Source organism: Botryllus schlosseri, chromosome 8, assembly GCF_051294905.1.
Source record: "Botryllus schlosseri isolate E-star chromosome 8, Bs_hap1, whole genome shotgun sequence".
NCBI classification, from domain to species: Eukaryota; Metazoa; Chordata; class Ascidiacea; order Stolidobranchia; family Styelidae; genus Botryllus; species Botryllus schlosseri.
Window position 1 is genome coordinate 16,963,147 of NC_137243.1, and position 21,750 is coordinate 16,984,896.

The 21,750-nt window shown below is 41.0% G+C and overlaps 1 protein-coding gene across 32 annotated transcripts in view; it reads right to left on the reverse strand.

Annotated features, from left to right (window-relative positions):
• The window catches only part of LOC145445082 (uncharacterized), a 59,705-nt gene that overhangs the window by 11,051 nt on the left and 26,904 nt on the right, over window positions 1–21,750 (reverse strand). For 30 of the 32 annotated variants that reach the window (XM_080323195.1, XM_080323188.1, XM_080323201.1 and 27 more), the window contains 14 exons: window positions 21,291–21,353; window positions 21,135–21,212; window positions 20,856–21,050; window positions 19,776–19,805; window positions 19,669–19,719; window positions 19,375–19,482; window positions 16,369–17,008; window positions 16,226–16,309; window positions 15,115–15,237; window positions 14,763–14,833; window positions 8,629–8,674; window positions 7,390–7,554; window positions 6,969–7,099; window positions 3,493–3,601 (listed from right to left, as the gene is read on the reverse strand). In XM_080323195.1, the coding sequence (XP_080179321.1) occupies window positions 6,975–7,099; window positions 7,390–7,554; window positions 8,629–8,674; window positions 14,763–14,833; window positions 15,115–15,237; window positions 16,226–16,309; window positions 16,369–17,008; window positions 19,375–19,482; window positions 19,669–19,719; window positions 19,776–19,805; window positions 20,856–21,050; window positions 21,135–21,212; window positions 21,291–21,353 (1,779 nt within the window). In that variant the 3' untranslated portion in view covers window positions 3,493–3,601; window positions 6,969–6,974. Of the gene's footprint in view, window positions 1–3,492; window positions 3,602–6,968; window positions 7,100–7,389; window positions 7,555–8,628; window positions 8,675–14,762; window positions 14,834–15,114; window positions 15,238–16,225; window positions 16,310–16,368; window positions 17,009–19,374; window positions 19,483–19,668; window positions 19,720–19,775; window positions 19,806–20,855; window positions 21,051–21,134; window positions 21,213–21,290; window positions 21,354–21,750 lie in introns of those variants that run through there. The other 2 variants (XM_080323174.1, XM_080323204.1) reach the window with 2 other exon arrangements.

Consider the following 21,750-nt stretch of genomic DNA (forward strand, 5'->3'; position numbering starts at 1 on the left):
CTTGGCCTTGTGAAGCGACCAAGATGTGAAATGGCCTTCTGTCGGATCGGATCTGGGCACATTTACTGTCGTTATAATAATGTAGTGGTCACTACCCAGTAGGTGGTCCGTTACCGTTGTTGACATCTTGTGGGCTACATCTTTTGATGCAAGGGTCAAGTCAAGTAATGATGTAGAACCAGGATTTGGCATCGCAATATTAAGTCTCGTCGGATTCTGGGTGTTCAACACTACCAAGTCCTTTGAACTAATAGCGAAGTGAAGATGGCGTCCGTTTCCGTTCATACGTGGGCTTCCCCACGTAGGATGATGTGCGTTGAAATCGCCAAGCACGATCGTTTTCGAGTCGCATTTTGTAAACAACCGCTCTACCATGGAACGCGATATATGACGATTCGGCGGGATGTAAACGTTTACAATTGTCAGGCCCACTGTTTGGATTGCCTGTGCCTCAATGGGCCCCATATCGGCAAAGTCGACTTCAGTAAAAGTTAAGCCTTGTTTTATGAAAAGACACAGCCCACCTCCATGAATGTTGCGGTCTTTGCGCACTAGAGTGTAGTTGGCTATTTTTGGTTTATACTTGGATACGAGATGTGTTTCCTGGAGTGCGATTAATTCCGGTTTCTTTGTATTTGATGCAATGAAATGTTTCAGTTCGTTAATTTTTCTGTAGATGCCTCGACAATTCCATTGTAAAATTTTTAATTGGAACTTTCCATTTCGTTATCCATGTGACTATTTATCCTTGTTAAGTCCATCGCGGCCTCTGACGGGTGGTTTTGTGAACCTGATGGGCTTGGAATGAGCTTATGTTGCGGATGTGCGCTGGTCGCTGTTTGATTTGTGACGGAATGGCTTGGCGCATTTTGGGGCATGTTCATGTTATTACGACCGACAGAATTATTCATCGTTGAAAGAGATGTACCTAATCTTGTTTCTACCCTGTGAACATGGTCGGAGACTTGTCTACTTGGTTTGTTGACCGGTGGCGTAACTGAGGAGTCTCGCCGAGTCTGTTCCTCTGCTGAAGAGAGTGAAAGTGAAAGTGCCGGAGTGTGGAAGTTTATCCCGAGGTTCTGTCCGGCTGATCTTGCTATTGTCTCAATATCTAAACCTTTACCCTCTGCGATAGACGTCAATGTGCCTCGAATGACTTCAGCGACGAAGCTGAAGAATTCCATGGCCGGAATAGAGATCATTTCCGAGCTTGGATCACTGACTCTTTGTGTATCACCACTAGGAATAATGTTGCGACTCGGCAACGACGGAAATTCAGTTTCTGATACGATGTTCGGTCCGGACTGTTGCTGTTGCAACGTTCGTTTCGCGTCCCAGTAATTAATGTTCGAGTTAGTCATTATTGTGTTAAGTTTGATCTCTTGTCGGTATCGTGTGCAACCTGCGTAACCCGCGGAGTGTGAACCTCCACAATTAACACAATATGGTTCGTTTTGACAATCTTTGTACATATGTCGCTTGCCGCATTTTGTACATCTCTGGGCGCTGCGACAAAATTTTGCTTTATGTCCAAATCGGTTGCAATTGAAGCAACGGACAGGCGGAGGATTGTATTTTCTGATTCGAAAATTCATGAAGCCTAACTTGACGACTGTTGGAAGGATGGTCGATGCGAAGCACAGCAGTACCGATCTGCTGTCGGTTATCCCTGAATTCGTTCGATATGTGAATCTACGTACAAATGAAACTTTCTGATCGGACAACTCGTTTTTAATTTCTTCAGCCGTCATTTCTAATGGCACATCCGAGATTACACCCCGAACTTCAACCGCTCTTGTCCTGTATAACTCAACTTTCACAAAGATAGGCTTTTCTTGTGTGCCCAGATTGTCACAAGCTAGTAACTTTGCCAGTTGTGTACTATTATTGCATTCTACACATAGTGAACCCGAGGGCAAAAAGCGAATATCCTTATACGGACCTCCAAGCAAATTGAGAAGGTTTCTGTTTATGACCAAGGTGCTGCAATTTCGAAGTGCCTTTTCCGTGCCTGTTATAACGACCGAAAGCGTAGGCGCGGATTGACCAATATTAGACAAACCTTTAGGTCGAGGTCCCCCCAGGGCCTCGTCGGCGGAGCGCTTATGCGCTCCACCTTGAACTGACATTATCTATGCTCTCCCTACCAACAGTAATACTAACTGCACGGACGTAAGAGTTCAGTTGGCTACACGTAGCAGCTCTCGATGTGAAGTATCTCGCTAAGGCTTGATTACCCCGATGAACGATCTGCAATTTACGCACAACCTTTCTCGGCGACGTCTACCAGCCAACTGTTTTGCATCCCATGATGGGGACGAACATTGATACCTCCTGTGACGCATCAATATGAACCTATCTCTCTGCACGTTCCGCATAGCTCATTTTTGCATTTTTGACAGTCTATGCGAACTTATTCAGACCGTTTTCAGAACTACTTACTTACTTGAGTAGATTTAAAGCCAGGAAATTCTACTTCTACTTCAAGTAGTCTTAGGTCGCTTTCAAAAGAAGTACTTCTACTTGTACTTGAGTGGATTCTTGTGTCGCTACTTCTACTTGAGTAGCTTTCTTGACTACTTTGACCACCTCTGGGCATAACGTTGCCTGAGTCGTGGCTGGGTATCGTGTACGTGTGTATTAATATATTATTTTACGTTTACGGATATGCATATAGTTTGAATTAGCAATATGACGCAACGTGAAGTCATAGGTTCGTGTTTACGTTCGCATTCAAGGTTCGTGTTGTCACGAATCAGAACTTTTCAGGTGTTCGTACAATCCCTGATATGTAGTTTATCATTCTCGCCAGAAATCCTCGAAGTATCTTTAGTGTTCAAAGAACTCTCAAAATTGGGGTAGGACAGTTTTTCGTCGCGCCGTGTTTTGCAAGATATAATACCTCGTTCGAAACAGATTGGCGAGGAAGCCACTAACCTGTGTGTTAAAAATGTGTCATGAAGACTTTGCTACCTACAAAAGTACGCGCAAGAAGGAAGTAAACAACATTTTACATCAAATATATCATCCACTGCATTTGTGGAAATATATTGGCGGTATATTTCTCACAAAGCGAGACGAAAAATCAACAGATCTGATCAATTTTTGTGAAATTGCATTGAGAGCTCCTTACCATATCTACTACACCAGCTTTTTTCAGCGCCATCACAGCTTCCCAGCGCCAAGGTTAAGAACCACTTCCCCCCAAACACTTCTGAAACCAACTATTTTCATTATTACGTCAGATAAAACAAGGAGGGTGTTAATTTAATAAGCTGTGACGTAGTGTTCTGCTACCAAATCTACTTTTTCAAACTGCTTTCAGAGCTTCATTTTCTGCTGCCACTTACGTAGTTGTGACATGTTTAGGAAATCCCCACTACTATTAGCAATTGATTTGTAATTTACAGTGCTACTTGTAGTTCCATTCGAGTAACAAAATGACTTCTTTGCCCCCCTACTAGCCTTCTCTGAAGTCTGAACTCCATCCGCTTGTAAGATGCGCAACTTGTACGTTTTATATTTTATTATGTCCGAAATACAAAATCGCATGCTAATCTCAAAATGATAAAGTCTTCAACGTTGCAGTTGTAGGCCGATGCTGAAAAGAGGATAGAAACATCAGGATGTTTTAACAAAGATCACAGTGTAACTAATAGGTGGGTAGTTATGTAACTGTAGGGTTACCATATTTTAGAACTCTTCAAAGAGGACACTTTTTCAAAATTGTCAGACTTGCAAAACCGGAGGAAAATCCCAAAAGAATGGTAAATTCAACTCACATCGTGGTCGGTTGACTAAAAAAAGTTAACTTTCCGGTTCAACTCCCGAAATACAGTTTTTTTTTACATCTGTTGGTTGACTACAAAAAAAAGTCAACTTTCCAGGTCAGCTCCCGAAATACCCGCCGGAGGTTACTTCATCATCATCATCATCATAATTGGTTTATTAGCAATTTTTATCAGTTCAATACACCACAAAAATGCGATACAATGAAAAGATAGGAAGGTGTCGAAGCGACTTGGAGTAGTCTATGGAATCAGACACCCACCTTGGCCTAGGCGATGTAAAGAGGAGGCATGCACACTGAATGAAAAGTAAATAGATAGTATAGAAAAAAGCAAGCGACAAGAAATGGGGTGGCATGTCATGGAAGATGTGATCGTTAGGTCGTGGTCTGGTAATCTTGAGGATGGACTAGTACAGCGTTTCTCAACCCCGAGGCCGCGGACTCATTTGAGTCCGCGGAAGGTCCTTCGTGAGTCCGCGAACACAGGAATTCTCAGTAACTTAATCGGCTCGGCACACTTTTTCTTCCACTTCTGATATGATTTTGGAATATGTAATTGACAGACCTACGGGGCTCGTTCACTTTCGGACCAAAGTCATTGCAGCCTTACGGAGAAAATAGCTTTTTGGTCCGAAAGTGAATGAGCCCCGTTCTGGTCCGGTTTCGTCAAATTCCGACTTGAAAATTAGGCTGAGTGATTTGCAAAATACCTATTTTGAAATGTTAGTAACCCTAATAACTGTCATAAAAAATGCATAGATACCTCAAATACGTGACTGGCGGCACTTTAACTTCAATAGTGCTTTCAGAACTACATTCATTGCAGTAGAATTTATTACCTCGCTGACTTTTCGGGTTTCTCTTATCAGGAATTAACGGCACCATAAAAAGGATAAAGAGTTTGTATACAATCTTTCAATATTCCATTAATATATTCCGCTGATTGTCTGTGTAACGACTTCTGAGTATTGTATAATTTGATTCTCTATTATCCCTTTATTATGACTACCGGAGTACCGGTACAGCTGACTTTGGCCAGCTACTGTTCCTTTTTATCATTGCATTGTTACGTCATATTTTGCCAATTTGGATTTTGTTTGAATCTATTTCTATATGCTTCTTATTGTGCCGTTACCTCTTGTTGATAAGGGGCATACGAAATTCCTGCAAGTTAATAAATTATACTGCAGTGAATGTAGTTCTGAAAGCAATATTAGAGATACCTCAATAAGCGATGTTTGGCCACGTATATTCCAAACGCAAGAACAACGAAACAGCACCACTACAAAGTGATCAGCATTCCAAGCATTATTGGTTCTCCTGAGATTTTCTGTGTCTTGGGCAAACCAGTTGGTTGCAAGTATCACAGGCAAAACGGGCATGCTTTGCACATCTGTCGCATCATCCTGGTTTGATACCAATCACGCCAGGTATAAAACCCCTATTATCGCCAACTGGAAGTTTGCAAGATGCCCTACATTTATGTTCGAGGTAGCCTATTGCTAAAATTGTCATAAGCAATTCTATTACGGTCATAAACTCAACAATTTTGGTCGGATTGACTTGAATTTAGTACGAATGGCCTCGGAATTTAATGCTGCGTGTTCACTATTAACAATTCACGTACAGAATATGCCAGGTATAAACTCCTGGGACAGCTCTTTATACACACGTATGCGGGACCGTAACTGCCGTACACCAAACCCTCATAATTGATGGGGGACCTCGAAGGGGGGCCAAAACTATTCGTGAATTAACATAAATTATAGAGTGTTTTTTGAAAATTTATGCAACTTTTTAGAAAAATTATATCATTATATCATATACCGAAACGTCTCACTCAGCTCGGCCGATAAATCTGAATGCATGAGCAGAGATAGCATAAAAAATTTACAGCTATATATATACAGATCCAATCCCCGATCATGTTGACCGATTCAATCATGAATTATGGAATATTTTCGCGCCTCGCGCGGTTTGTTCGAAACAAAACGACTGGATGAACGGTACAAAAATTTCGCTGATAAGTAGCGGTAAAAAGGTATCGGAAGGGGAGGTCTGGGGGTAAAGCCCACCAGAAGTTAGGTTTATGGCCTGTGTGGCCCAAGACCAACGTTTTGTTATTGGGGGTTGCTGACGAAGTGCTGTTACGGTCCTGCACGTAGGCACATTGCACAGGTTTCCGGTGCGATATACGCTGAGTGCTGGTAATTGATTATGGCGACTTGTTCACTTAAAGACTATTTGGAAAATTACAAATCGTAGGGACATGTGCTACTCACAGAAACAATCTATAGTTGTCTAATATAAGTAGAACTCGAGATGTGGACTGCATTACTGAATAGTTGCTTGAATTGCAAAGCCGACAGATGTGGAAAGACAGATTTAAGAAAGCTTCTTTGACTCAATTTTAGCTCATTTTTTTGTTGATACCGTATTACACTCTCTTGGATGGAAAAAAATATTTTTTAGTAATATATAGCTTGAGTCCGCGGGTATACTGGCGAGCTTGAGATGAGTCCGCGGGTAAAAAAGGTTGAGAACCACTGTAGTATTTATTTAGTAGTATTTGCTTGTATTTCGACTTAATGTGGACATGCTCGTCGACTGTCGGATGGCCGGCGGGATACTGTTCCACACATCAGGTACGGTATGTTTGATAGAGCGATGATCTTTTCGGTCGATCATATGATATTTGGATGCCGTGGACGCACGTGTGTTGTACTTGTGCGCTTTTGATTCCGAGGTAAAGAAGTCATTGAAATATTCGGGGCAATGACCGCAGTGGAACTGGTACATAAGCTTGGCGATTTCTAGTTTCCACATATCTTCTATGTTTAGGACACCGAATCTCTTCAGCAGCGACTTGTTGGACGGACAACCAGGGCCCTAGTATGATACGTAGTACGTTATGTTGTAATTTTTGCAGTGGATTGAGTGCAGCTTTACTGGCAGCCCCCCAACAGAGGATGCCATATTGTAACTTCCATGCTTCAGTGCTGATTTACTGTATCTAAGTCGAATTTTGCCCTATATTTGACCAAAATTCTCAAAAAAAGGGACAAAATCTCAAAAAAGAGGACAAATCCTCTTAAAAGAGGACGCATGGTAACCCTATGTAATTGCATTGTAGATATATCGTCGGCTTACCAAGTGGCAATCAGTTGATTAAACTTACCCCGAATCAACCTTCGATTGCTCGATTTAAGACCTCCATCATTTTACCAGCAGTGAACACGGCATACTCTTTTATAGAGAAATTCATGTTCTCCAATGCCACTTTGAGATCAATTCTTGGCACCCGCTTGCCTAAAATGATAATGGTTAAAACGGCAATGGAAATTTACGTAACTTAGACATGACGAGTATGCTATGTGTTGTATCGCAGTGACAATCGGACATTTCTATTACAGGTAAGTGTGATTTCTTTACGTGCGGGGTAGCCAAGATGGGCCCCTTGGGCAACAGGTAGTTTTTTGACAAGCATAGACGTCAAGCGATGTCTAAATTGGCAGGTGAAATCTATAAATTTGAAAACGAATATAGAGCAATAATATTATGACGCTTGTGTTGCTTAAATGGACAAAAAGCAATCTTACACGCAGCGCCAGGCATGCAAGGGTGAAAGCACAATATGTAGTCCCACAAAACGTTCAGCCCTTCGAGTTCTCGGACTACGCTTTGGTCCGCTGTTTTCAAGAAGCAGTGGAGTTGCACTTTTTCTGCGGGCTTCAATACGTTCTGTGGAATGGGAACGTTCATGCCTGCGAAACACAAAATGCAGAAAACATCTGTCAAGAGAACACTCGTAGATGGTAAATTTTTATTATTCTCTCACCGATCACGACCTGAGTTGCTCTATGGGGATTTTTATGCTGTGAAGTGAATAAATGGAAGAGTGGACTATGGGGATTAAATAAGCAACTGTTCGAGATTGTTTTTATGATCAGATTATTGTGCCTTTTCATTCTGTTGGTGCCATATCTTACGGCGTTTTGGTAAATTTGTTGCTGAGTTTCTCTTTTGAGACGAATTATTTTATATGTGGAGCAATGTACCCAATGAGCTCGCTAGGATATCAGCGAAAAATGAGTACTTTCCTCAGTGGTCCCATATTATATGACAAAAACATAAAATGTACATAGTTGTATAAAATATCCTTTGTGACTCCAGTGTCAGTCACTCCCTGTCCTAGACACCATACTACATGCTGCGTTTGTGTATCTAATGATATTGTACTTTTTAGATAGAATGAATCTCGATCTCTTTCAATTGCTTTTTTCCAGGTTGTAACCAAGTCACGAGGTTACGAGTTACAAGCCAATCTTACTTTTATAGTTTTTACTCGAGTCAAATCGAGTCATTTTCAATTCACCTCCGAGTCAAGTCCGAGTCCAAGTCAGTTAGTAGAGGGCCGAGTCCGAGTCCAAGTCATTATGTTAACTGTTAAGTTTTCAGTTCAATCCGGTTTCACCCACTTTTTTCAACTCTGCTCAAGTGATATAGTAATTTTCCCCAGTCTTAACAGTTTCTGGCTCTTTTTTCCAAGTATCGGGACTGATTGACAAATTACCAATGTGTAAATTTTACTATTCTTCGAAGTTACAATGAAATGCCTGTCTTGGCCGTCCTAGTCTTGAGTCATGCACGATGACTCGAGTACAAGTCGAGTCAATACCAAAATTGACTCGAGTCAAGTCGAGTCACAAAAAATGGCGACTCGAGTTGAGTCACGACTCGAGTCATTACAACCCTGGCTTTTTAAAAATCTCAATAGTTGTGTTATATCCATTGAAATTCTTGTTTGCACTACATGACAGCAGTGACAGAGCACTTACATTTCTTGAAGTATTCATCAGGATCGTAACCTTGCCTCGTCGGAATCTAAAAAGAAATGGACAGGGGCTTATTCGCTTTCTGATGGAAATGAAGAGGCATCGACGTTTTCCAAACATTCACTCTCCATATCGACGGTCACGCAGGTCAAGTCATAGGGAAACACTGAGAAATCAATATTGACATCTATTCCACCGGCAGACCTGGTTTGCATTCCATGTCGAGTCAAACTAGATCCTTGCCGCCAAGTGCTTTGCGCAAAAGCCATGTGCTGTGTAATTTTTATGGTCACACATTCATTCTGTTTAGCGAATAAAAGATCTAATGCGCAATGACTACAAATATGCGAAAAACATCCTTGGATTCATAGTGGCAGACTTTTCTTTTTTTACGAGGTGGCGAAGACTAGTGACGTCATAATTGTTCCATATCGATGACGTCATCGTCGCACTAAAACGCACTTTACTACATGCCGTTGGTGTAAGTGCAGCGTTAAACCATTTGTGTGACGTTTTAATACCGGCCCTGCACCGATTAATATCAAACTATGCAGTCGAGTTATTAAATGGAATCTTAAAACGGTACGATCATTTGAAAGTGTCAATGCGCTACAAGTCTGTCCGACGGAATGCATCGAACAAAAATCAGAATTTACGTCACTGAGAATTTGGAGTTGCATCAATATACGTTGCGAAATATACTACGCACTGTCCTAGCAAGTTCGCAAGTAACACACGACAACTTTCGAATGTGAGGTTTCAAGCAGACAATAATGATGATTACAAACTCGTGATCGCGCAGCCAATCAGTAATTGTCTATTGCGGTTTCTGGCTTCGCGTTGAGTAGCTCGCGTCACGGCAATTGTTTGCAGATTAAAACAGCGATTTTGGCGGCATAGGTGCATTTCCCGATTTACGTTCGCGAAGCATTTTTGGAGTACATTAGTGTATGCCGCAAATAGATCTAGGAACAATATATAACGTCCTATTCCTATTTAATGTAACGACTATGGGCTAGAACAGGGGTGACCAACCTTTTTGCTATTCACGGCCGCAATTCGATTAGTTTAGCAGCCTACGGCCGCATTCCTAGGCATAGTCGTAATCCACTACGGTATGTGGGCACCAAATATCCACATTGAACTGTCCTTGCCCATTACTGGTTCATTCCGGACTAATATGTTTTCATATAGGGCAGGGGTGGCCAACCTTTTCAGCCAAAGGGCCACATTTGATTGACGAATTATTGCACGAGCCACTAGTCGCGCCAAGCGCGAAAATTTTTCGAAGTTCATAGGTCAATAATATTGTCACTTGACTACATTGCGAGCCTGCTGTATATCGCTGGGCTCTGTTTGCAAGGAATGGACTATTCGGCCCCTGGACATATCGGTATCGAAAGCTTTGACCAACATACGTTAATCATTTTGTCCCGATAGGTTTCATAGTTTACGGTCTTTCTGCGAGCGCAAACGCAAGGTCGCATATGTTGAACGACACTTTGTCTCGTAATCGCGAATATTTGTTAGACTCAATCAGATACATTAGGTGTTCTTTCATTTTCACAAAGGGGTAACAATATTAAAAGCACGAAATCGAGTGACAACATGTTGTGCTGAGCATGTAATAAATTTTTACTTATGATAAATATATCGCAAATTATTTTGCTTTATTGTAGTGTACGAAGATCTACCAAATGTGACTGGCTCATGGATCTGCCAATGCGTCGGAACTGATATTTTAGTCATCAAATCTCAAGTGTTGCGGCCAGACTAATCAAATGTTTGGTTGGCCTTGCAAGTTCACAATCTGTGCAATCCATTTTTGATAATATTACTAATTTCAGAAATTACCTCGCGGGCCGCACAAAACCTTCACGAATTTCCTTCTACGGCCGCAGGTTGGCCATCCCTGGGCTAGAATTAATTCCACTTCCAGGCGCATGCCGCGATCTTATCAAGAGAAATCCACTGTCTACCAAAAGCCCTATAGTTTAAAATTATATATTGTTGTTCTCGATACGAGTACGTCCAGCAATCAAGTTCATCGGAATATAGAAGGCTCGCTGTTCAAACGAATCGAAATAAATTCAAGAATTTGTGCCACCCAGAATCTCGTGATGCAAAAATAATTGACAATGAGATGGTCTACTGCACGTTGATAACGAAAGGAACACTGAAAAATGACATAGTGCGACAATTTCGGAGTACAAATGCATCAAGCAAACACAAGAAATATAGATGATAACAAACGAGAAAGCGTGTATTCTAATCAGTATCACCACCAATGGGTTTTGAGTCTGACAGCGTATTGAGTAGCTTTCGTCGCGACAATTGTCTTCTCATTGTATCGGTGTTTAAGCTGTATTGCTGCATTTCCCGATTAATGTCACTGTCAAAGCCTTGATAGAGAAACGAATATGCGCAGAAATGAATTCCAATTTGAAGGTACACACCAACACACCCTCCTATTTCGCGCTCCGATTACCAAGACTATCAGGAAGCTAGCTAGCTCAAGAATGGTTTTGTAAACGAATATGGGCACACATAATTTAGATTTTAGAAAAGCAGAACGTCTATATGGGCGCCTGGTCGCGAGAGGAGGTCTAGGATGTTGCTGCTCAGCACACGCTAGGCGCGTAGCCAGTAGAAAAATTAAGGGGATTTGGATTTTTTTCAAGTTGACCAATAGAGGCCTATGGCATCAATAAATTAAATACGTGCGCGTATTACGCAGCCTCGGCGACAGTTTTTGCAAATCAAAATGTCCGAACCTGATGGCACTGATTTCAGGTGGTTCAAACATTTTAGAACTCAAGCCATGATACAAGTATTAGCGGGAATAAATTACGCATGTTAAAGTCTTTTTGCAACGATTCGATGTTATTCAGTTTCACGATGTCGATTTTGAAGGGGGCGGAAACGCTCAGGGTGTTCAGAGTTCAGGGGTGCGATATAGGGGCCGGCTTCGCAGTAGATGTAGCAGTAGGACATATCCTTAGTGGGTATACAGAACAAATTAATATTCCACAAAACATGTCAAATCCCGAAATTTTGGGTCGCGCTACGCGATGATGTTTGCTACATATGTTTTCATAAATGTAGTGGGTTATTATAATTCATGTAAAACGAATTGTGCGACATTTTAGATCGCCAATGTCCCGTTAAAACACTGCCTTCACGCTTGCTAGGGTTATTTTCAACAAAATGTTTCGACTTAGGTATTATATCCCGCAGCGCAAGGCGTATGAAAATCGAACAAGGAGGCACGGTAGATCACTTTTGGGAGTGAAGGCCCATTGTACATAAAATAAGTCTTGAGCCTTTGTGCACGAAATGAATAACTAAATATACCTGTATTTGAGAGCTACAAAATTAAATTGTCAGAATATTTCTTCATCGTATCATAAAGGATGATACTATCTAGTGTTGTCGTTCACAGCCTCACATGAACGTTATATTATACGAGTTACTTTGTTTGGAATACATTCATGTTAAAATTAATGACTGGGTAAAGTACTAAATTCAATGTGAGCAGATATATGCATCCCGTTCTCAGTTGACTTACTTATATAGTTACACAAAGCACTAAGACAAAATCCAATACCATTAATTTCCCCGTATTGCCAATCGCAGATGTGAATTTGGGATTGAACCACAGGGTATGACACCCGATTGTTGTTATAACAACCTTGATTTGACCCTGAATATACCCCACACAATGATTATATGGTTTACTATAGTCGAATGGTTCTCGAGCGCGATTAAAGCGCGGAATATTTCCAATACCCAAAAAGACCGACTGGACTTTGACCTCTTACCAAGACCAAAACTGCTGCAACCCAAATCCATAATCGGTGAGCTCGAAGGGTGCCCTAAATTATTTCGGTGAATGAACATAAATTAAACATCATGTTTTGACGACTTCCCCACGAAAGAATACGCATAATTATAGAAAATAGAAATAGGCATTTCAAAGTCGGCCATTACCACGCCACGATGCACGAAGACATATGAAGTTCCGGTGAATATGGGACTCCGAGGAGTGTTTCAAAAAGATCGTCAGCGAGAAACCCTTAGCCGAAGAGGACTGCCCTTATGTGTTACGTAAATTTCGATGTATATAAATCTAAATGTCCGCAGGTGCTTAAATCGATCGTGCCGAATTATCATGTTGTCGCAATCTGCACTCCACAGGACGAATAACATCCATCAGAGAAAATTATTTGCCAGTGAAGAAATACGAATTTTGAATCATGTGCTTACTTTATTACGTTCATTTACGTTTATGCGTTTCAATATCTTTTGACTATATAGCGGACAAGAGATAAGAAAGTAACAACATGTAACAAATTAATTATACCAATGGCACGCCCGAATATGTTCAATTAATAATTACGTGGCCTTCATTTTCCAATACAACAGCTCAATCAGCGCTACTGGTAAATCTGATTACGTGGGCTGAGAGATAAGAGAGAGAGAGGATAAAAAGTTTATAGCGACATATATATGCAATTACCACCTATTTCATTCATGCATTATATAAAATTTTGGCGCCTCGGGCGACCAGGCCACGCAAACCATCGAAATCATGCGACGGGGTTCTTGGGGGCGAAGCCCTCAGAAGTTCAGTTTATCCCGCTATGGGTGTGCAAGATAATCGTTTTTAGGGGGCTGACGAAGTGTTGTTACGGCCCTTCCTCTTACCAGTGTTGGGATCAAATCACTACCTTCGAGTCACGAGTCATTTCGAGTCATTGCACATTTTGACTCGAGTCAAGTCAAGTCAATCGATTTTTGGAGGTGACTCGAGTCAAGTCACTTGATTTTTGGAGGTGACTCGAGTCAAGTCAAGTCAAGTCACGAGTCAAGTCACATTTCAAGTCAAGTTGCCTTTTTGAAGTATGATGCATTATTACGTCATTGCAATTTGCTAGCTGTCTGAAATACAGATTGAGTGGTCATTACTTCCGAACCGATGAACGAATACAGAGTTAAATATACTCGCAAGAAGACGCTGTATCGCTCACATATACGTGTAACTGTTAAACTACGTATTTGCATAGCCTCAGTTTATAGTTACCAGCCGAAATAGAGAATAGACAAACATAATTATAAGATGCAACACATTACCCATTTGCAAATTGATGATACAATTCGAGCCTGCGCCAATGATTGAGAACTATATAAACTATATTCGATTTCAAGAAGACAAAAGGTTTGGTTTGGTTAAGGTAAGAACAGAGAACAGAAATAGACATTTCGCTATTTTATTAATTTAGTACTCAAGTTACGACAACGTAAGCTGTAAGCTTCAATCACTTCAATCAAGTCAAGTCATGCGAAAAAGATGACTCGAGTCAAGTCATGACTCGAGTCATCCCAACACTGCCTCTTACCTATTGTCTTTATTACAGTCCTTACAACATGAGGTGAAGGGCGCTGGAGCAGGATAATTTTTGAAAGGGGGCGCTGGAGGAAAAAAGGTTAAGAACCACACCAGGCCGAAGCCGCCAATGCAGATGCGATTGCGCAGGCAAGCGATGATATAGTGTTAACTGGGCCTATTGCAGATACGATTGTTCAAGCCAGCAGAACCAGGCTTGTTCGAGACGCGATGAATCAGGCTAGTGACGATCGCCACGCGCACGGGTATGAATGACCTAATTTCGCGACCATCTCAGCGGGAGATCACCACAGACTCTTTTCGCTAATTGACAACATGCTTTTCGCAAATCGGCCGCGCAGAATACTGATAACACTATTATTGAATTGCAACTGAATATTTGAGTTAAAATGGTCATTTCAAAATGTTGGGGTTTCGCGTTTCAAATAGGGGGGTTTGACCCCTAAAACCCCCGTGGCTACGTGCTTGGCACACGCACCTATGGAAATCGAAGACGTCTCTAACGAGTTCGCATCTATTCGCCTGATTACTAATTACTGGTCACAATTCACTAGGGCGTTTGAGCATTTTATACGAGGTGGCCGCCACCTCGTAAATCTGGTGAAGACGTGGCTGCGCCACCTCGTCAGTCGGCGCCAATGCACGAATTAGTAATGCGAAAATGATTGCATCCATGGGTCAAATACGCTCGACCACCAAATTTCAATCAGAATAGAAATAACGATCTCACCGGTTCGCGAAATGCAAAAAAAAAAAACTCTTTGGTCTTCATCATTTCTTCCTCGTTGCTCTTTGACTTGCCTAACAAAACAATGTTACATGTCATGGCCTATAATTAGTGTTGGTACCAAGTCACCGCTGGCATCTGATGAAAAATCCACAGCAAAATCTGAGGTATATATTTGGAAAATCGGAAATCAAAGTAAACCACAATTCGCAAGAAATTGATAATAATGATATGGTAGACACAGGTGATGAACTAGCAAAATAAAATTGGCTTGTGCTGTTGATTGATTCTATTCTCATGCAAGCTTGGATTTAAGATTTCTGGATGTCGAAGGCAGTAATTCTTTTAAATCTACCTAGAAGCCTCTGCTTCTCGATGATAACGCGAACCCCCGTCTCAATCGTAGAAGCCAGTCGTTCTTCGAATCTTGTGTGCTCGAACTCCTTCAGAGCTTCCACATCGCTACACGAAGGCGTATCTGCAACATGAATTTTAGGCGCTCAAACATTGATTTTCAATGCTCAAAATCTGGGTCAACTCGTTCCTCTGTCATAGACCATGGGAAATTCGCAATGTTTGAATAAGAATTGCGCCAAAAGCAGATGCGAGATAAAGAAAAAGTAAACTGAATAATGTGTTCATATAGGAATAAACCCAAATGTTTCTGGCAGACAATCGTCGGAAGCAGTTCGTGAACAATTTAAAAAGAGAACATTGAGCCCAAGCCATCCTTTCACCTCGGTTATTCGAAATTTTTTCACCAGTGCCGTCATGTTTGGTGATATGACATACGAAGTTCTTTTGATATGTCAACTACTAGCTGATAATTTAACGGTGGTGATAGCGTACCGGTGAGCGTGGGTGCTATCTATTCTTGGCTCCTCGTCCCCCATGCAACTGTTCTTACGTCGACAAAACAGCCCAGAAAAAGATCCGATAAAGAAAGAAGGAGCAAGAAATAGCGTCAGAAAAAAGGACCGACGAAGAAAGATTAACATCGAAGAAGACTGTGACATCGGGCACTTAGGCCGAGGTGGATGCCTGATTGAGAGACCGCAACTGGTCGTGTCGGCATCACTCTATCTGTTCATTACATCGCATTGTGTCTTGTATATCGCATTGTACATTGTGTGTGTGTCTTGGCCAGATGAAAATAAAATTTGACGATTATGATTACCTCTGACGAGTGTCAGTGGAAAATATTCGAATTTTTTTCAGGCCTATTCAATTACATGTTGAAGTTCTGCACCTCCAGCAGTCTCTTAGAAAAGCCTACTATCAATTTCTGAAGAGAAGCAGTTTTACATCATTGTCAACCAATCGCGTCAACATGGTCGATGGTGATGGAAAGCATGTCACCATTTCGTGTGATTCACCAGCCGATAAATCCGGCCTGCCTTGATTTCACGGGTCGGAAACAACCAATACCGTCATAAGTAAATCGGCACCAAAAGAATTCCACACACCGGGATAGTCATTCCCTTCCCAAGCTCTGCGGACGGAGGGCCCGAAATACATTTCCGCCATACGCGGGAATCGATTGCGGGAATCTGAAAATCGACATACAATTCAGACGCAAATGCGCGAAGAGTCTACCTCAAAAACTCACCGTGTCTCAGCAAAACACGAGGCTCCCACCGAGAATCGAAATATTTCCTGCACGACCTCCTGTCGACTTCTCTCAGAGACAAAGTAATCGCTCTCGCGTATTGCTCCAACTTCTTCGCCTTTCTCTTTTCCTCCCTCTCTCTCTCTTTCTGTTCCTTCCTTTCTTTTCGATGCTGCTTCGCTATTCTGTCAAACTCGTCCTCTGATTTAAATTTGACAGGCAACCATTTCTGAGGCGCCCGCAAAACTCTGCTCAAAGACATCGCACTGCTGCTGCCTGCCTCTTTCCTTTCTTTTCTCGCCTTTTCCCGCTTCAATTTCATTTGCATTTTATCTTCCTTGTCCTGGGCGCGGAGGCACTCCTTCACTATCCTGCGATTTTCTTCCTTTTGTTCCTTGATATTTATTTCAATGAGCTTCCTCTCTTTCTTTTCCTTTCTCTTCTGCTCTTTCCTGAAAGCTTTCTTATCCTGGGATTCTTTCCTTTCTATCTTTTGCTTTTCTTCGCGAACCTCTTTCAAGGCTCTCTTCAACTTTTTTCCGCTAAACTGATCAATGTTTACGGTCTGCTTTTTCTCGTTAGCTTGTTTTCCAAGTAGTCCGACAAGATTGGCTTCGTTGGCCGATGAGCTTTCTGAAGTCTAAACAAGAACATTGGTCATCGTTACCTAATCGGTAGATCAAGGGAAATGTACATCATATACAAATTTAAATGACATCGAAAAAAAGGCCTACTAGATAAATAATCCATTATGTGTCCTGTGAACAGTATATTTTGAATATTGCGAGGCTCCTCCTCCTACCGAGCGAGATAGTGTAATGGTTATGCGCCCGGCTTCTTGTGCGGTAGGTCGTGGGTTCGATCCCCGACCGGGTCATACCTAAGACTCGAAAATTGGTATCCGCAGCTAGGTGCTCAGCAATCACGGATAGCGTGGAGGAGAGAAAAAACGGGGGGCAGACTAGATGACCTCATGGCCGTATCGCAACTCTGTCGTCAAAGCATCTCAATGGTGCAGACGAAAAAGAATATCATCTCTCTCCTCCAATACCCGTGTCTCAACTTACCCCCATGGCTTCGTCTCCTCTTACCCCTGCACCTCCATTATTGCATAAACTTCAATAAAAAAATTCTGTCAATTAGTTTTTAGAGGTAAGTACATAATACTAGGGCGATTTTTTTGATATGTCAAAAAAAGTCCAAATTAGGACAAAATTGTAGCGTTTGAGTTAAAACTTTTTGCAACCTGCATTTCATTTGTATCGTAGATTTTGAACTGTCGGTGAACTTATCATTTTACATTTTACAGCTTTTAGCCTAATTTATAGAACTACCGTTGTAGATGGCCCATTGTGAATCATAAACATTCAAAGGAAACAAATAGGTTGATATGGTGTTACGCTCAACGCACCGCAATATCCCGACTGAAGCAAGACTGCGTTGGCATTGCATGGTTCTTATATCATGAAGCGCATGATGAAAAATAGTGATGTAGACACCATTGTCAGAATGAAGCAACACGGCGTGTCACCAGCAGTGTACGCACAAGCTACCCAACAACCCAAGCTTTCGTTGTACTACAAATTTTTTTACTTCTTTCTACCATAATGCGTAATGTAACTACCGAACATCTTCTTAGAGCCAGATTTCGATGAAATAATTTTTTTTTCAGGTCAAACTACTTCGTAAGTACAGACAGTTCCTACCAGAAATGAAAAAAGTAGTGCAATTCTAACATTATGTGGGAAAACACCTAATTTGCATACGTTAGGTCAAATTTGGTCAAAATTAATAATTTCAAGGTCAAAAAGTGTCCCAATTTCGATTTTTTAGGTCGAAATCTTCCGTTTTTAGGTAAAAAATCGCTCTAATGATTACATTGCTAATATTGGACTCTACCTGCCAGAGTAATGTCATTTTATAATGTGAAATATTATGATCGGTATGCCCTTACAAACATGAAAAAATATAGTTTTTGGCATTTTTCTACCCAAACTCAACTCTGTTTGCCTTCTTAATATGATAGGACTATAGAATGACATCATCGGAACAACATAGTGGAATAAATCTGTCCATTAGAAAATTATTCTGTGAAAAAATTGCATCTCTCATCTTGCCTCGCGTCTCATCGTCGTATATCAAACAAGTCTGACGCACGCAATTGCAAACTGGGGTGAATTATTTTCAGTAATGAAATAATTCTCATTTTTCAGAGTACTCAAACAGATTTCTACTTAAACTCAAGTGGTTTGATATTAGATCACCTAAACTTCTACGATTCTACAATTAGCGGGGGAGATAGCGTAGTGGTAACGATAAGCGCCTACCAAGTAGGCGGACCCGGTTCGATTCCCGTCAGAGGTTCATCTGGGCTCCTCTTCCCCCGCTGTCGCCGTTCTTACGGCGACAAAAAAGACCCCAAGAAAGAAAGCACTCACAAGTAATGGAAAGAACTAGTAGAAAGGCCCGCGGCTTCAAAAAGATCAACATCGAAAAAAGAACTGTGACATTGGGCACTCTAGGCCGAGATGGATGTTAGAGTAAAAGATCGCTACTGACGCGTGTCGTTCGACATCCTCCTATCTGTTCGCTACATCGCATTGTGTCTTATCGCATTGTACATTGCGTGTAACTCGTTCAGATGAAACTTATAACCCAACGATTGATTGATTAGAACTAGAATACGCCCTGCTTACTTTTTCACATAGAAATTGCTACATATAATTGTACTTGGATAGAAACGAACGTCTTTACTTCTATTTCGACTTGAGTACCAACGATGACTACCCTAACCACCTCTGCAAATGACTCTACTATTTTGTGTTTTAGCTACATTTTAGATTTCTACTCCTCGTAGTTTAGTTTTAATAAGATTCGTATATAATAAAAGCTGGTGACATAGTGGCATAGTAGCATAGTGACATAGTGGACTTGGTGCATGTGGAATGGGATTTTAAAGTAGCGATGCATTGTCCTGGCTGATCTAAAAATGAATATCCTGATTACCGTCTTAAATTGGGCGTCCACTTTTTTCTCGTAGGTCATGGGTTCAGATGAAGGCAGCTCGCTCCGAGACAATTCAGATATTTGGTCATCGATGTCCGCATTAGCCGACTGCATAGATAAAATATAAAAAATGAAAGCAAGATCTCGAAAATGAAGCTGACGTAGCAATCAGTTAGACCTAAGACATCTCACACATCGATTTCATTATGATTTGACATTATGTGATATATGCTTTATTTTGGCTGCATTGAGAACATCATTGACACCCTACACCTAAATGTTCAGTAGGCCTACCTCTGAATTGCCACAAGACCAAGCGCTCAAGTCCTCTTGACCGCGGTTCACCTGCAAATTGAGAAGAACGTTAGTAAGTGTAAAAGAGCATAACAGTGAAAACAAACCTTCGCTTGTTCATTTTCCTCGAATTCATCCTGAAGAAAAATTCACACAAAATTAACATTTCCAACACATGCTAGCCCGAAATCATATCAGCTATGCAGTGTTGCTGTGTGATGAAAAACTGAGCGCTAAGCAGGTTTTGATGTACTTATAGGTAAAGAACACCTGAAGATGCAAATCGAAAAAGCAAACTGACACCAGTTATAGGTATTTATATTTGCTGCCCTGCCCTCATTTTACATATTTCCGATCGCATGAAACCAACTGAGAGCCGCAAGCTCACTTTCATCAATAAAGGACAATCACCACACAAATTCATTTTACTCATGAACAAGTACAAACAAAATCACGGATTAGAACAGTGATCCTAAGCATCTCATGGCAACTAACAACTCTTGTATATTGACAAGTAAATTTCAAGCTTGTGAGAGTTTGGCGGCAATGGTAGCGACGAAAAGAGATTGTTGAAATCACGTAAGGGTTCAATGGTGAACAATAACTAGCCTTATTTTGGGCTCGTATCTGCGTGCCATTAAAATGTCACAGGCGCGATTTTCACATTCACAACGACAGTCGAGCAATTGCTATTCATATAAACCGGCTAGTCTGTCCTATCTTGCCATTACCATATATCCTCTCTAACAAATTTATTTGACCTGTGCACCGTCACAATAATCGCTTTTGGTCAAAATTTATCAAATGGAGTGAAATTTTAGTCTAGTCAATAAGAATTTAACACTTCTCCGTGCTTTATCCTTGTAGGAATATTACTCAAGAGTTCCTCCATCACATACAACATTTTGGATTAAATGTGAACGGACCATTTGCTACAATGTTGAATACAATGCTAAATCAATGAGAAATGAATGACAAACTGTTGAAAATGATGATTTTTGAATTACTCGAGACATTGCTAAACCATTGCTGATATTATACGGTGGGCTCCTGCTGCTTGTCTGTTGTCTTCTGTGCTGATCTTAGAACATCCTGGAATCTCGGCGGATAACCATTAAGTTTCCGGCGAGTGTGACAGAAAACCATGTAAATTATCAGATTTCGTTCGATTAAATTAAGGAGCTCACCATTATTTTTTTATCATTCAAAATGTCTATGATCGTCGCTTCGCCTTTCGGAATTTCAAATTCTGGTTTCTTCCTATCGGTAGCAGGCTTGGACTTTTTGTTGGGTGATTCGTGATATTTGGGGTGTAATTTACGTAACATCTCTGGCTTTTCTTCCAATTTCAAGTCATCAGCGATATCTGTACCGGAGCGGTTCTGGGAATACAACAAGCGTATTGAATATAGTTTCAAATTATAAAAGTTAATGACATAAAATTTATAATGAGTTATAAAGTATACCAGTTTTCGCAGGGTCTTTGGAGAGTCTTCGGATTTGAGAATGTCAGAAATGTTCAAAGAGTCGGTATCAGAACGTTCCTAGAAAGTATCAAAGTCATCAAAAATGTCTTCACGACAAACAAAAAAACTTGCTTCAGGTAGAAATTTTTAGGATACCTGTTCGGGCAGACTCTGCGGCGTGTCCTTCGGTCTCGAAATGAACGATTTCTCTGCATCGTTCTGTTTTTAGAAAAAAGGGATCATTATTGCATGAATTAGGGAAAACTTATACTTATAGTGTATGAAGAACTCTAATGCGCACTCCAATTAATATCCATGTCATGAATACTTTGAAGTCTAAAGCAATTCGAGCTTACACAGTTCATAATTGATTATGAGATCTCAGAACAACAAGCGTGTGAAAATGCAGGAAACCAGTCTGTACCAGTGGTTCCCAACCTTTTTTAGAGTTGCGCCGCATTTAAAACCTTGGAGTAGCCTATGTATGGATCCGGATGAAAACACTCATGTAGTTATGACGAAAATTTAAGGCATGTACCTGAGGATACTCACCATCCGACTAATTCAAACGCATGCATATAGATTTACACCGTATAGATTCTACATCAGTCATTTT